The sequence below is a fragment of the Cyrtonyx montezumae genome, unplaced genomic scaffold (assembly GCF_038088225.1).
Source record: "Cyrtonyx montezumae isolate F1298 unplaced genomic scaffold, pur_monq_1.0 scaffold_208, whole genome shotgun sequence".
In the NCBI taxonomy this organism is placed as follows: domain Eukaryota; kingdom Metazoa; phylum Chordata; class Aves; order Galliformes; family Odontophoridae; genus Cyrtonyx; species Cyrtonyx montezumae.
Genome location: NW_027071946.1, coordinates 1 through 14,962, shown reverse-complemented (window position 1 = coordinate 14,962; position 14,962 = coordinate 1). Strand labels below are relative to the sequence as shown.

Genomic DNA, 14,962 nt, shown 5'->3' with positions numbered 1-14,962 from the left:
GCTCGGCCTCGGCGATGCGCTGAGCGAGGAGCAGCTTGCCTAAAAGCAAACAACACATTACATTTCACTCCCGGAGAGAAACCAAACGTTGGCCAAAGGTAGAACCTGCGGGTAGAAGCGTTTGGATTAGGAACAGAGAATGAGCAGCTGAACCTGCTGGGAGCAGGCGGAGCGGTACAGTCATCCCAGAGCTTCCCCCACTGCTCGTCTGCCGCTTGCAGGGAGGAACGGGGACAGAGCCGTCCCCGAGTGGGGAAAGAAAAACAGCGTACGAGGGTTTCTAAACTGAGAACAGCCCAGCGGTTTATTTACAGTCGTACAAAACGTCACTCGTCGCTGCAGGGTCGAGTCCGACGCCGTGCCTAGATTGAACGTAACGCTAAAAAGGTTTGTGTGTGTTGTGGGTGGGGGGGGGGAGGATGGAGGGGCTGTTGGTGGCGCCGATGGTTTGGGCTGCAAAACTGAGCTGTGCTGCTGCCAACGGGCGCGGCGTCGCGACGCTACAGGCGGACTGCGAGCACGCTCCTCCCACCGCACGGCACGGCACCGCGGGAGCTGTTCGAACCGTGACTGCGAAACCTTCTAAAAAACGACGACAAAAAATGGCTAAAAAAAAAAAAAAGATAAAAAAAGAAACCAACCGTCCATGCCCTGGAAAGGGGTGGGCCACGAGAAAGGGTGCGGCGCGGAGGGGCCGGCGCAGGACGGGGGAGGGGAGGCTGGCTCAGGGCACGCTACAGGCGGCGCTGGTAGCCCGAGTGCACGCGGGCAGTGGGCAGGTAATCGCCGTAGGCGCCCGAGTAGCGGGCGTAATCGGCGTGCGCTTCCGGCAGGCGACGGTAATCCATCGGGGACTTTGTCGGCGAGCGGCGGTACGCGAGAGGCGAGTCCGCTAAGCGGCGGTAATCTGAGAGCTCAGAGAGACGGCGGTCTGAATTGTACCTGGGCGAGAGAAGAGAGACGTGGTGAATACGGAGCGGCGGCGCCGGGGGAAGCGCTTGGCGAACAAGCGAAGCCGACTCGTCCCCGGTGCCGGGGGGAGAGGGGGAGAGGGGGATCGTAACGGTGAGAGCCCGTGGTGTCGCGCACAGCACCGCCGCAACCCGGCCCGGGCGTGCCGGCTCTCGCGGCACGGAGCGACGCAGCGGACAGACGGACGGACAGCCGGGCCATTCCCAGCCACCGAAAGCCCCCCGGTATCCAGCACAGAGAAGCGAGGGGAGGGGGGGTGTTAAAAGACGCCGCAGGTGGGCTACGCGCGAGCCGCCGGCCGGGCTCCATACCTTTTTGCCAGAGCGGAGGATTTTTTGTACGGATCGTCATAGCCAGCGCTGCGAGGCGGGGAGAGGCGGGTGCGCTCGTAGGGCGGTGCGACGGCGGCGGCCTGTGAGAGGCCCAGGTAGGAGGCAGCCTGCTGCCCCAGCTGGCTCGGCCCGTCGTAGGCGCTGCCCGGCTGGGCTCTGTAGGCGGCCACCAGCGACGCGGAGGAGGCCTGCTGCGCCGGGTAGGAGGCCGCCATCGAGTTGGAGGCCTGGGCTCGGTAGGCCGCCGTCAGCGGGACGGAAGCCTGTGCCTTGTAGGAGGCGGCAGCGGCCTGGCTGCCGTAGGAGGCGGCCAGCGAGGAGGCCGCCGACGCGCCATAGGTGGCAGAGAGCGCGGCGGCCTGGCTGCCGTAGGAGGCGGGCAGGTTGGCAGCAGGCTGAGCGCCGTAGGACGCCGAGTGGCCGGCGGTCGGCTGCGCGCCGTAGGAGGCTGAGAGCGCGGCAGCCACGTGCTGGGCGCCATAGGAGGCCGAGTGGCCGGCTACGGGCTGGGCGCCGTAAGCAGCGGCGTGGCCAGCGACCGGCTGCGCGCCGTAGGAGCCGGTGTGTGCCGCTACCGGCTGGGCACCGTAGGAAGCGGGGAGAGCGGCGCCGGGCTGAGCGCCATACGAGGCTGTGTGGCCATCGACAGGCTGCACGCCGTAGCCAGCGGGCTGCGCGCCGTAAGAGGCCACGTGCGTGGCTACCGACTGCACGCCGTAGGAGGCGGCGGGGCCGGCGGCGGCCTGTGCCCCGTAGGCGGCGGCGGCAGCCTGGGCGCTGTAGGCAGCGGAGTAGCCGGAGGCGGCCTGCGCCCCGTAGGAGGAGGCGAGGGCTGAGGACTGCAGGCTGTAGCCAGAAAGCTGGGAGGCGGCGGGCTGCGCGCCGTAGGAGGCGGCAGCGGGCTGGGCACCATAGGAGGCGAGGGAGCCGGCAGCGGGCTGCGAGGCGCCCAGGGAAACGGCGGCCTGCGAGCGGTACGCGGCGCCCAGCGAGGCCGAGGGCTGCGCGCGGTACGCGGCGGCCTGGCCGGTGGTGGGCTGCGGGCGGTACGCGACGCCCAGCGAGGCCGAGGGCTGAGCGCGGTACGCGGCCCCCAGCGAGGCCGAGGGCTGAGCGCGGTAGGCGGCGGGTTGTGCTGTCACCGGGAGCGTGGCCGCCGTGTAGCCGGCCCTGGTCGGGGAGCGCCGCAGGGGGCTGCGGTCCCGGCCAAAGTAGGTGGGGGATGAGGGCCGGGGCTGCGCGTCGAAGCCGTCGTACTTGGCGGCGGCGGCGGTGCCGAAGCGCTGCTGGTAATCGTACAGGGAGGAGGAGGAGGCGGCGGCGTAGCCGGCGGCGGCGGAGGGGAAGGCGGAGTCCGCGAGCCGGCGCTGCTCGAAGCCCTCTATCTTGGGCTGGAACTTCTCCCTGTACTCCAGGCCTATCCGCTTGTTCTTGTCCACCACGACGCCGGCCTGCACGGCCAGGCCCGCTCCCTTTTTCTGAACATTGGTCGAGAGCTCCACATTGACTCTTCTTCCTTTCACCTCCTTCCCATTAAGATTTTCGATGGCAACTTTTGCATCTGCTTCGTTCTCCATGTGAACAAATGCATAGTCTGATAAAGCAGCAGACAGAGGGTTATCAGTGGGGGAGAAAAGACATTTCGTTACAGGATTGAACGCTTAACGAGGCGCGCCGCCCGGCTCTACCGTACACATTCGGTAACGAACGACAGTGGCCCCACGACCCCAGCTCCAGCCGCGCTCCGGACCCCCCCACGCTTGCCCTTGGGCTCGCCTACACCCCCCCCACCCCCCCAGAACCCCAAAACTTGGGGGGCGGTACCGCAGGGTCTCTGGGAACTTCGGAGCTTCTGCTGCTCACCTGTGAGACAGAAAGCCCCGACCCCATTAATCAACATCCTCAGCTCAAACGATGGAGCTTGGGCCCACGCTCCGTGCTCACATCGGCACAGGTTCGCTCCCGCCCCCGTCGTGCCCTCCCACCCCTCCCCACTCACAGACCGCCACGCTCTGAGACCCCCCCCGTCCCCCCAACCCTGTGCAAGTAAGCAGGAGGAGGGAGCGGGGCCGGCGCGACCTTAACGACGCTGAGCAAACGAGCAGCACGGCCACGAGAATCGTTAACGAAGCAGAGACGTCGGCCAGGAGTTAGAAGCGGGGCAGAGGACGCAGCGCGGTGACGGAGGGGAGCGCTGAGGTGGGCTCCGACCCCACGCCACGGCGGGTCCGGGGTTCTCACCGCCGTCACGACCCCACAAGCCGTCAGCACACGGGCGGAGAGCGGCGGTGGCAGCAAAAGGGGGGGGGAGGGGACCCGAAATGAAGCGCCCCGAAACGTAGAGCTGGGGCTGGGCACGCGGCGACCGCGCTCGTTACGTGATTCATTAGCTCGCTCTGCTCCTTCCTGCAAGGGAAGCGCCTCAAAGCAGCGGAGGGGCCACAAACTGCCCCAAAAGTTCCCGAGTGCCCCCAACGTCTGCACTTGCAAAGTCCGCCGCAAAGAGCCCCTCCCCCCCCCTCCCCCCGCCCCGGATCAGCCCCCAAAGCACTCAGCATCACAGCTCCCGGTTTGGGGGCAGTCCCAGCACAGCAATACTGTGTCTGCTCTGGAGATTTGGGCTCAGGGAAAGTGCCTTACACCAATTAACTTAATTAGTGTAATTAGAAGCTTGCAAGCTCCCCTCGCAGCTCACGGAGGAGCAGAGCGCTCTGCGTCCACGCTGGAATGGATTTAAGCATATAAATGGGTGAAAAAAGTGGGGAAAGATCCTGAGAGCACAGCAGAAAGGAAAGGAAAGCGCCGAGTATCCATGAACAGAGGATGACCGACCTGTGGCTTCCCACTGCAGCCCACGGGGCAGCAGCACGCTCCGTATCCGCACTGCAGGGCACCGAGCAGCGGAAACGGTGGCAAAGAGTGGGGGAAAAGCGCCTGAAGTTGTGGCACAGAGGAAGGGAATCGCCCCGTATCAATTAACAGCAGGTAATTAGAGGCTTCTGAAGCTCCCCCTGCAGCTTGTGGGGGGGCAGAGCACTCCGTGTGCGGGTTGGATCCGATTCAGGGGTGTAAACGGCGGCAAAGACTGGGGGAGAGCACCTCACGTCAATTAACAGAGCAATCAAGCCTCACGTCAATTAACAGAGCAATCAAGCCTCACGTCAATTAACACAGAGCCACCGAGGCCAAACTCCAGACCTCCCACCGCGGCTCACCCCGGCCCACATTGGGTTTAAGCATTACGCATGGCGGCAACGAGCGGAGGAAAGCACCTCATAGCCGTGAACATACGGAAACGATCCACCTCCAAACCCCACCCTGAGGTCACGGGGGAGCAGCGCCCTATGGGGCACCCTCACAACCCGTGTGGGGCAGATTTAGGTGTAGAAATGGCAGCTAATCACCTTATAGCCATGAATAGGGGGAAATTCAAGGCTTCCAGCCCCCCAGTGCAGCCCACGGGGGAGACGATCCCTATAGGGCACTGTCCAAAACCGCTCTGGAGCAGATTTAGGTGTATGAACGGCAGAAAAATCGCTTTATATCAATTAATAGGGGGACATTATACACTCCCAGCCCCCCATAGCAGCTCACGGGGGAGCAGCTCCCTATAGGGCACCCTCCACGACCAGTGTGGTGCAGATTTAGGTGTAGAAATGGCAGCTATTCACCTCATGTTCATTCACAAGAGGAAATTATACACTGGCAGCCCTCCACTGCAGCTCACGGGGGAGCAGTTCCCTGTAGGGCACTGTCCACAACCACTCTGGAGCACATTTAGGTGTAGAAATGGCAGCTAATCACCTCATATCCATTAATAGCGGGAAATTATACACTCCTAGCCCCCCCACTGCAGCTCATGGGGGAGCAGCTCCCTATAGGGCACCATCTAAAACTGCTCTAGAGCAGATTTAGGTGTAGAAATAGCAGCTAATCACCTTATATCCATTAACAGGGGGACATTACAAGCTCCCAGCCCCCTGAAGCAGCTCATGGGAGGGGAACAGCTCCTACAGGGCACCCTCCACAACCACTGTGGAGCAGATTTAGCCATATTCACGCCAACAAATCACCTTATATCAATTAAGAGTCCCCCTCTTAATTACCTTGCAACCTCCCACAGCAGCTCATGGTGAGGGGCAACAGCTCCCATAGGGCACCCTCCACGACCACAGTGGAGCAGATTTAGCTGCATTAACGCCAATAATCACTTCCCCTCCATCACTACCGGCTCCCATCCCCGCTGCACCTCACGACGGAGCAGCTCCGTCCACATCCACACCGCCATTACCCCAGGGCCGCTCTCCTCCCCCCCCTCTCCACAGGGGCACAGAGGGCCCCGCAGTGCGGGTGGGGGAGGGGGAACGGGTGGGGAGGGCGGCGAGCGGCGGGTCCGGTACCTTTGACCACGTCGCACTCCACGACGGTGCCGTATTGCTGGAAAAGCGAGCGCAGCTCGCCGCTGGTGCAGGCGGCCGAGACGTTGCCGACAAATATCTTGCAGGTGTTGGTGGGCCGAGGCCGGGACGGCTCCACCACGATGCGGCGGCCGTGAAGTTGGTGACCGTTGAGCTGCGCGATGGCGCGGGCCGCCGCCGCTTCGTCCCGGAGGTGAACGAACGCGAACTGTTTCATCAAAGCGATGCCGAAGCACCGGGCCGGCCGCTCCCGAGAACAGCTCGCTCAGCTCTTCCGCGTCGCCTCTTCGGGGACATTGCCCACGAAGAGTTTAATGCCGGGACGCATGGCGCTGGCGGCTGTTGGCGGCCTCACAAAATGGCGGCCGCCATCCTCAGAGCTGAGGGGGGAGTGGCGCACCGCGCAGTGCGCACAGCGCGTTGTTTTCCCGCCCCTTTCTGCGCCTGCGCGCCGCCGACGCGGCCCAAAGCGCATGCGCGCCGATTCGCGCTCCGTCCCGCCTCACTTTCAGCGCATGCGCGTCACGGCGCGTGGCCGCCGTTTCTTTCCGCTGCGCATGCACAGCGCCGTATTGCTGCGCATGCGTACTGCTACTCAGGCGCTCACAGACACCGTCCGTTCCTACTGCGCAGGCGCACTCACGCACGGCGCCTGGAAACGTGCCCCTCCCCCCACCCCGCCTCACCCGCTCTTAAAGGGGCCGCGCTGTTATTTTTGGGGTAGGAAAGAGGACTCGCAAAGTGCTTTATTTCTCTTTGGTCTTTCAGGTGTGGGGCCGAGGGGGAGAGGAGGAGGGGGGCATAAAGTGCGTCCTTCAGCTTACAGATGAGGGGTGGGGGGTACCATGGGGCTGGAGGGCTGACGTGGGGTGTGGGCCGCTGTGGGGCTGGAGGCCGCTGTGGGGCTGAGGCCGCAGCCCGCTCACGCTCATCCCACAGCGTGAGGGCCGTCGCAGGTGCAGAGCTGTTTGGGGTTCTGGAAGAGCCCGCCGCCCGCGCCACCACGCCCACAAAGCAAGCCTGGAGGGGGAGAGGGGGGACACACACACACATGTGGGGGGGTGGGGGGGTCACAGCCTTGCCCCCATTGCCCCCCCAGACCCGACCACTGCCACCACAACCTCACCTGGGCCCTGAGTTCCCCGTCAGCTTTGACAGCGCGTGGCCACCCGGCCCAGGTCGTCCTCGCCCGCGTCCCACCACCGAGCGAGCGCCCGATGATGTCCCACACCTTTGGGGGATGGGGAGAAGGGGGGGGGGAGGGGGTCAGGGCTGTGGGGCACCGACCCACCCCCCCCCCAAAGCCCACCCCCTCCAGACCCCCCACCTTCAGCTTCTTGTCCTCCATATCGGAATGCCGCTCGGCCCTCGGCGTCGGCCCACACGTTGCCCAGGTCCCTGCGTGCTGTGGGGGGGGAAGAGAGGGTGTGGGGTCAGGTGGGGAGGGGGGGTGGGGACCCAGAGCCGCCCCACATTGCCCCCCATGCTCACCCGGTGCTCGTCCTCCGGCCCCCCGTGGCATTCCCCATCGGGGTTGTAGTGGTCCCCGTGTTGGGGGGAAGGGGGGAGATGTGGGGTGAAGAGAGGATGCCCTCATTGCCCCCCTCCCCCTTTCCCCGTTGGTTTGTCCTCAGCCCCATTGGGGCGCCCCTGTCCCTCAGTGGGGTGTCCTTAATATGTTGGGGTGCCCGTGTTACCCCTTGGGGTGTCCCTGTCCCCAGTGGGGTACCCTGTTCCCCTTTGGGGTCTCCCCATCCCCTCTTGGGCAGTCCCTATTCCCCATTGGGGTCACCCCATTCTCCATTGGGGTGTCCCTGTCCCCACTGGGGTGCCCCCATCCCCTACTGGGGTGTCCTTGTCCCCAGTGGGGTACCCTGTTCCCCACTGGAGCATCCCTGTCCCCTCTTGGGGTGTCCCCATCCCCCACTGGGGCATCCCTGTCCCCTCGTGGGGTGTCCCCATCCCCCACTGGAGCATCCCTGTCCCCTCCTGGGGTGTCCCCTTCCCCCACTGGAGTATCCCTGTCCACATTGGGGTGTCCCCATCCCCTACTGGGGCATCCCGGTCCCCTCGTGGGGTGTCCCTGTCCCCACTAGAGCATCCCTGTCCCCACTGGGGTGTCCCTGTCCCCTCGTGGGGTGTCCCTGTCCCCACTGGGGTGTCCCCATCCCCCACTGGAGCATCCCTGTCCCCTCGTGGGGTGTCCCTGTCCCCACTGGGGTGTCCCCACCCCCCACTGGAGCATCCCTGTCCCCTCGTGGGGTGTCCCTGTCCCCACTGGGGTGTCCCCATCCCCACTGGAGCATCCCTGTCCCCTCGTGGGGTGTCCCTGTCCCCACTGGGGTGTCCCCACCCCGCACTGGAGCATCCCTGTCCCCTCGTGGGGTGTCCCTGTCCCCACTGGGGTGTCCCCGTCCCCCACTAGAGCATCCCTGTCCCCACTGGAGCATCCCTATCCTCTCTTGGGGCGTCCCCACCCCCCACTGTGGCATCCCCATCCACCCACTGTCACACCCCCACCCCCCAAAACCGCCCCCCGCCCCCCCCCCCCCCCCCCCCCCAATACCTTTCGCATCCCCGCGACGTATCCCCGAACTCATGCACGTGCAGCCCGTGGGGGCCGGGCCGCAGCCCATCGATGACCCCATCCACCACGCAGCGTTCGGGGGACACCTGCAGGAACCTCACCAAACCCCGCACGCCTCCGCCGCCACCGGACAGCGCCGCCACCGCCGCCGTCCCCCCCGTCGTGTGTGTGTGTGCGTCCCCCCCCCGGGGACCCCCCATGCCACGCAGCACCGCGCGGCGCCCGCTGCTCTCCAGCAGCTCCCGCACGCGCTCGGCCCCCACCTCGGCCTCCAACAGCACCGTCTGCGTCTCGGGGCGCAGCTCCAACAGCCGCACGCCTGCGAGGATCGGGGCGTGGGGGGGGAACTATGGGGTGATGGGGGCTGTGGGGTGGGTTATGGGGGGGGTTATGGGGTGGTGGGGGCTGTGGGGTGGGCTATGGGGGGGGTTATGGGGTGGTGGGGGCTGTGGGGTGGGCTATGGGGGGGGTTATGGGGTGATAGAGGCTGTGGGGTGGGTTATGGGGGGGTTATGGGGTGGTGGGGGCTGTGGGGTGGGCTATGGGGTGATAGAGGCTGTGGGGTGGGTTATGGGGGGGGTTATGGGGTGGTGTGGGCTGTGGGGTGGGCTACGGGGGGGGGCTCACCTGGGACGCCATCCAGCGCTGCCCGCACGGATTGGGCGCAGCTATCGCAGCTCATCTGCACTGCGAATTCCAGCTAGGAAATAAAGGGCGGGGGGTGTTTGTGGGGGGGGGGGGGGTATCTGGGGGGGGGAGGGGGTCGTTGGGGGATGGTATGTGGGGGGAGGGACGGTATTTGGGTGGGGGGGGGCGGGACGATATTTGAGGGAGGGATGCTGTCGGGGGGGTGGGGGGGGGCTGCGTTCTTAATAGTGCCCCTCCGTGGGGTCCTCCTCCTCCTCCCCCCCCCAACTTAGAGGTCCCTGCAACCCACGAACCCCCCCCCCCCCCCGTGCGGATCCCCACTACCCGCCCCCCCTCCCCCCTCCCCCTCTTAAAGGGACCGCGCACCCCAAAAACACCCCGGTCTGGGGCGCCGCGCCCCACAACTTCCCACTGATGGGGCCCTGCGCCAACAACACGGCGGCGGGCGGAGCCCCGGACCCCTCACCCCCCCCCCCGTGCCCCCCATCGCCCCTCTCCCGCCGCTCACCGTGCAGCTCGCCCCCCGGACCCCTCCATGACCGCGGACTCTGAACTCCGCTCCGTCACTTCCGGTCCGCAGCTCCCCACTTTCGGTTTCTAGGAGCGGCGTCACTTCCGGCGCGCCCCCGTCGCCATGGAAACAGCGACGCCGTCACGGAGCGCCACGTGGGTGCGGCGCGGGGAGCGGTCCCGCCGGGTCTGGAGACCCTCGGGGTGCCCAGATGGGACCCTGGGGGGGTTTATCTGTGGGGGGGAGCCCCCCTCCGCGGCCCACGGCCGTTCCCCGCGTGTCCGTTCGGCGCTGCCCCGCGGGGCGTGGGACCTCAGCTCAGGAGCACAGCGGGGCTTTCCCATCCCCTCTTTTGATTGCCTCTTATCTCCGCGTCTTATCTTCCTCTTCCCGGGCTGTGATTTGGGGGTCGAGGGAGGAAGGCCGTAGTCCTCTTCAGCTCTGATCACGTGCACTTCAGAGGAGATTTTCGGTGCTGCTGCAGTTCCTCAGGAGCTCGCTGCTATCTGCTCAGCGTCCGCGTGTTGGAACGGAGCTGTGGCCCCAATTTGCACAGAGTTTTTAGCCAAAATATTGATGCATCTGTTCGGAAGCTTCAAACGACCCCGAAGTACAACCATCACACCGTGACCCTATGACCCCTGTGACCCCCCCCACCCCCACCGGGACCCCGTGACCCCCCCGTGATCCCCCCGTGACCCCATGACGCCCCTGACCTCTCCACTGTGACCCCATGACCCCCCACCATGACCCCATGAGCCCCAACCTCACCGTGACCCCCCCACCGTGACCCCATGACCCCCCTGACCTCTCCACTGTGACCCCATGACCCCCCACCGTGACCCCATGACCCCTGTGACCCCTCCACTGTGACCCCATGACCCCTATCCCCACCATGACCCCATGACCCCCAACCTCACCATAACCCCCCACCCCAACCGGGACCCCATGACCCCCCCCGTGACCCCTCCACTGTGACCCCATGACCCCTACCCCAACCATGACCCCGTGGCCCCCCCACCGTGACCCCATGACCCCCATCCAGTGACCCCATGACCCTCCTACAGTGACCCCGTGACCCCCACCCCCCCCACCCCAACATTTCTTCCCTTTGTCTTCAATGAAGTGGACGGATTTGGGGCTGTGGAAGAAGGGTTTTATTGACCCCAAAAAGCGGTGGCCATAAAATTGGGGGGGTTTTGTGTCCCCCAAGGGTTCTGGGGTTCACATCCCACGTGTCCCCCCCCCAGTTTTGGGGTTCCCATCCCTACATCCCCAGCTGCACCCCTCAAGGTTTCCGGGCCTGACATCCCCACATCCATCCCCAAACCTTCGGGACCTCCTGTCCCCACCCCCCCTCCCAACTTCCCCCCCCATCCCCACAGTTTTGGGGTCCCCCCCTCACCCCAAACTCTCCCTGACCCTGCTGGGACCCCCTGTCCCCAACCCCCCCAACTTCTACCCTCCATCCCCACAGTTCTGGGGTCCCCCCCTCACCCCAAACTCTCCCTGACCCCGCTGGGACCCCCTGTCCCCACCCCCCCTCCCAACCCCCACAGTTTTGGGGTCCCCCCCTCACCCCAAACTCTCTCTGACCCCGCTGGGACCCCCTGTCCCCACCCCCCCCCCCATCCCCACAGTTCTGGGGTCCCCCCCTCACCCCAAACTCTCCCTGACCCCGCTGGGACCCCCTGTCCCCACCCCCCCCCATCCCCACAGTTCTGGGGTCCCCCCCTCACCCCAAACTCTCCCTGACCCCGCTGGGACCCCCTGTCCCCACCCCCCCCCCATCCCCACAGTTTTGGGGTGCCCCCCTCACCCCAAACTCTCCCTGACCCTCTGCACGATGCGCACCAGGACCTCCTGTCCCCACCACCCCCCCTCCCAACTTCCCCCCCATCCCCACAGTTCTGGGGTCCCCCCCTCACCCCAAACTCTCCCTGACCCCGCTGGGACCCCCTGTCCCCACCCCCCCCCCCCATCCCCACAGTTCTGGGGTCCCCCCCTCACCCCAAACTCTCCCTGACCCCGCTGGGACCCCCTGTCCCCACCCCCCCCCCCCATCCCCACAGTTCTGGGGTCCCCCCCTCACCCCAAACTCTCCCTGACCCCGCTGGGACCCCCTGTCCCCACCCCCCCCCCCATCCCCACAGTTCTGGGGTCCCCCCCTCACCCCAAACTCTCTCTGACCCCGCTGGGACCCCCTGTCCCCACCCCCCCCCCATCCCCACAGTTCTGGGGTCCCCCCCTCACCCCAAACTCTCCCTGACCCTCTGCACGATGCGCGCCCGCACCGCCCTGGCCTCGCTGGAGATGTGCACGTGGGGGGGGGGGGGCTGGGGGGGCAGCAGCTCCGTTTCGCTTTCGGTTTCGGGGCCGTCGTGGGGGTCGAGCGGCATGCGGCGCCTCAGGGCGATGTTGTGCAGCACGCAGCAAGCCAGGAAGATCTGACACACTTTTTGGGGGGCGTATTGAAGGGACCCCCCCGCCGCATCCAGGCAGCGGAAGCGCCGTCTCAGGAGGGTCAGCGTGCGGCGCAGGGAGGACAGGGTTTGGTGGTGGAGGGCGTTGTAGCGTTCCTCCGCGGGGCCGCGCGGGAACAGGATGGGGGTCATGAGCCACGTCTTCAGGGGGTAGCTGCGGTCCCCTGGGGGGGAGGGGGGGGGTCTTTGCCGCCTCATGTGGACCCCAGTGTTTTTGGGGTCCCCTCCCCCCCCCCCCCAAACCCAGAGGTTTTCTCGTATAACTTTGGGTCTCTTCCTTTCCTCCCCCCCCCCCCCCCTCTCCCAGGACTGAAGATCTTCCCTCAATCTCCCCACGGCTCCCCCCCCAAATTACCCAGATCCCCCCCCAAAAATAACCCACAGCTCCCCCCAAACCCCCCCCTATCAACCCCCGGCCCCCCAAATCTCCCCCTCCCAAGCCCCCCCAGATCACCCCCCAAATCCCCTTTATCACACCTGAACTCCCCAGATCTGCCCCCCAACTCCCCCTATCCCCCTCAAACCCCCCCTATCCCCCCCAAACCCCCAGATCACCCCTCACATCCCCTATATCACCCCTGGACTCCCCATATAACCCCCCCAAAAACCCCCCATCCCCCTCAAAGCCCCCAGATCACCCCCAAATCCCCTATATCACCCCTGGACTCCCCAGATCTGCCCCAACCCCCCTATCCCCCTCAACCCCCCCATATCCCCCCAAAATCTCCCCCTATCCCCCCATATCCCCCCCAAACCCCCCTAAATCACCCCCGGACCTCCCCAGATCACCCCCCAACCCCCCCCATCCCCCTCAAACTCCCCAGATCTGCCCCCCAACTCCCCCTATCCCCCTCAACCCCCCCATATCCCCCAAAATCTCCCCCTATCCCCCCATATCCCCCCAAATCCCTAAATCACCCCCGGACTCCCCAGATCTGCCCCCCAACCCCCCCATCCCCCTCAAACCCCCCCATATCCCCCCCAAACCCCCCAGATCACCCCCAAATCCCCTGTATCACCCCTGAACTCCCCAGATCTGCCCCCCTATCCCCCCATATCCCCCCCCCCCCCCCCTTTCTCCCAAACCTCACCCAACAACCAGACCCCCTCGGGCCTGGTGGCGTCCAAGAGCCGCGCCAGGGCCGAGTTCTCGAGGACGGCGGCGTTGGGGCACGAGCCGGGGAACTTGGCCACCACGTGGTGATGGCGCCGGCGGCGTCGCACACCACCTGCATGTTCATGGAGTGCGAATTGCGGGCGTTGCGGAACGCCAGCTCGTTCTCGACGGAGCCCTCAGGGCCACGTGCATGCTCCCCAACAGCCCCAAAACGCCGGGGAAAGGAGAGGCAGGAAGGGAGGAGATCGGCGCGGGGACGGGAAGGCGATGTAACGGGCGGCACGGCGCTGCAGGGCCTCCAGGAACTGAGCCAAGCAGTTGGACATGGCGGACTGGCTGATGCCCGTGGTGTCACGCGTGGCCGTCTGGAAGGAGCCCGACGCCAGGAAGGTGAGAGCCGACGTCACCTGCAGTGCTACAGGACGATAGCTTCAGGGCTCCACGGGGCTGCAAAGGACCTACGGGACCGCCCAGTCCAACCTTCCTAACGACCACGGGCGTGTCATGCTGCGGGCTTGTAATGCTATGTGGGCTTGTAAAGCTATGTGGCTTGTAAAGCTATGTGGGCTTGTAAAGCTATGTGGGCTTGTAAAGCTATGTGGGCTTGTAAAGCTATGTGGGCTTGTAAAGCTATGTGGGCTTGTAAAGCTATGTGGGCTTGTAAAGCTATGTGGGCTTGTAAAGCTATGTGGGCTTGTAAAGCTATGTGGGCTTGTAAAGCTATGTGGGCTTGTAAAGCTATGTGGGCTTGTAAAGCTATGTGGGCTTGTAAAGCTATATGGGCTCACAGTGCTATATGGGTCACTATGGCACCCTAAGGGTCATTATGGCACCCCATGGGTCCCTATGACACCCTATGGGTCGCTACGGCACCCATGGATCCCTACGGCACCCTATGGATCCCTATGACACCCTATGGGTCACTACAGCATCCTAAGGATCCCTACGGCACCCCATGGGTCACTACGGCACCCCATGGGTCACTACGGCACCCTATGGGTCACTACGGCACCCCATGGGTCACTACGGCACCCCATGGGTCACTATGGCACCCCATGGGTCACTACAGCACCCCATGGGTCCCTATGGCACCCTATGGGTCACTACAGCATCCTAAGGACCCCTATGACACCCCATGGGTCCCTATGGCACCCCATGGGTCACTATGGCACCCCATGGGTCACCATGGCACCCCATGGGTCACTACAGCATCCTAAGGATCCCTACGGCACCCCATGGGTCACTACAGCACCTCATGGGTCCCTACAGCACCTCATGGGTCCCTATGACACCCTATGGGTCACTACAGCATCCTAAGGATCCCTACGGCACCCCATGGGTCCCTATGGCACCCTAAGGATCCCTATGGCACCCCATGGATCCCTATGGCACCCCATGGGTCCCTATGGCACCCTAAGGATCCCTACAGCACCCCATGGATCCCTACGGCACCCTATGGATCCCTACGGCACCCCATGGATCCCTATGGCACCCCATGGGTCACTATGGCACCCCATGGGTCCCTATGGCACCCTAAGGATCCCTACGGCACCCCATGGACCCCTAAGCCTTTAGATGAGGTGCTAAGGGATCGGATGGAGTAGCTCAGTGGGCCGGGATGGCGAGAGGAGGATTTCCAAGCCCACGCATCTCTGAATCTCCGAACCTTGACGGCCACGGGCAGAGCGTGGCTGCGCCCGGTGACGCTCTCCAGGTCGGCTCCCAGCTCGCGGCACAGCCCGGCGATGGCGGCTTTGTCCAGGCGGTAACGGCGCAGCACTTGCTCCTCGCTCAGGTCCAGGAAGGAACTGCGGGCGCGGTAGACGCGGTGCTCCGGGTAAAAGCGGCGGCGGCGGCCGCGTTTGCGGCGGAGGACGGGGAGGGGGGAGGGGGA

General features: G+C 65.1%; 3 protein-coding genes across 3 annotated transcripts; all 3 read right to left on the bottom strand.

The window, feature by feature from the left end:
* Positions 1-666: 666 nt before the first annotated feature.
* Positions 667-6,082, bottom strand: LOC136049478 (RNA-binding protein 14-like). Its single transcript, XM_065737777.1, is given in 5 exon segments — positions 667-942; positions 1,284-2,898; positions 5,705-5,951; positions 5,953-6,002; positions 6,005-6,082. Coding segments are annotated over 5 exon segments (2,166 nt in total). The 5' UTR covers positions 6,051-6,082; the 3' UTR covers positions 667-734.
* Positions 6,083-6,461: 379 nt separating this feature from the next.
* On the bottom strand, positions 6,462-9,004 carry CCS (copper chaperone for superoxide dismutase). Its single transcript, XM_065737778.1, is given in 10 exon segments — positions 6,462-6,628; positions 6,631-6,667; positions 6,669-6,742; positions 6,844-6,925; positions 6,927-6,953; positions 7,050-7,070; positions 7,072-7,120; positions 7,191-7,272; positions 8,287-8,628; positions 8,937-9,004. Coding segments are annotated over 10 exon segments (855 nt in total). The 5' UTR covers positions 8,992-9,004; the 3' UTR covers positions 6,462-6,542.
* Positions 9,005-11,717: 2,713 nt separating this feature from the next.
* On the bottom strand, positions 11,718-14,876 carry LOC136049475 (putative nuclease HARBI1; the record flags this gene model as incomplete). Its single annotated transcript, XM_065737774.1, has 4 exons — positions 11,718-12,115; positions 13,043-13,180; positions 13,271-13,475; positions 14,735-14,876. Coding segments are annotated over 4 exons (883 nt in total), but the record flags the coding sequence as incomplete, so codon positions are not given.
* Between the last annotated feature and the right edge of the window lie 86 nt (positions 14,877-14,962).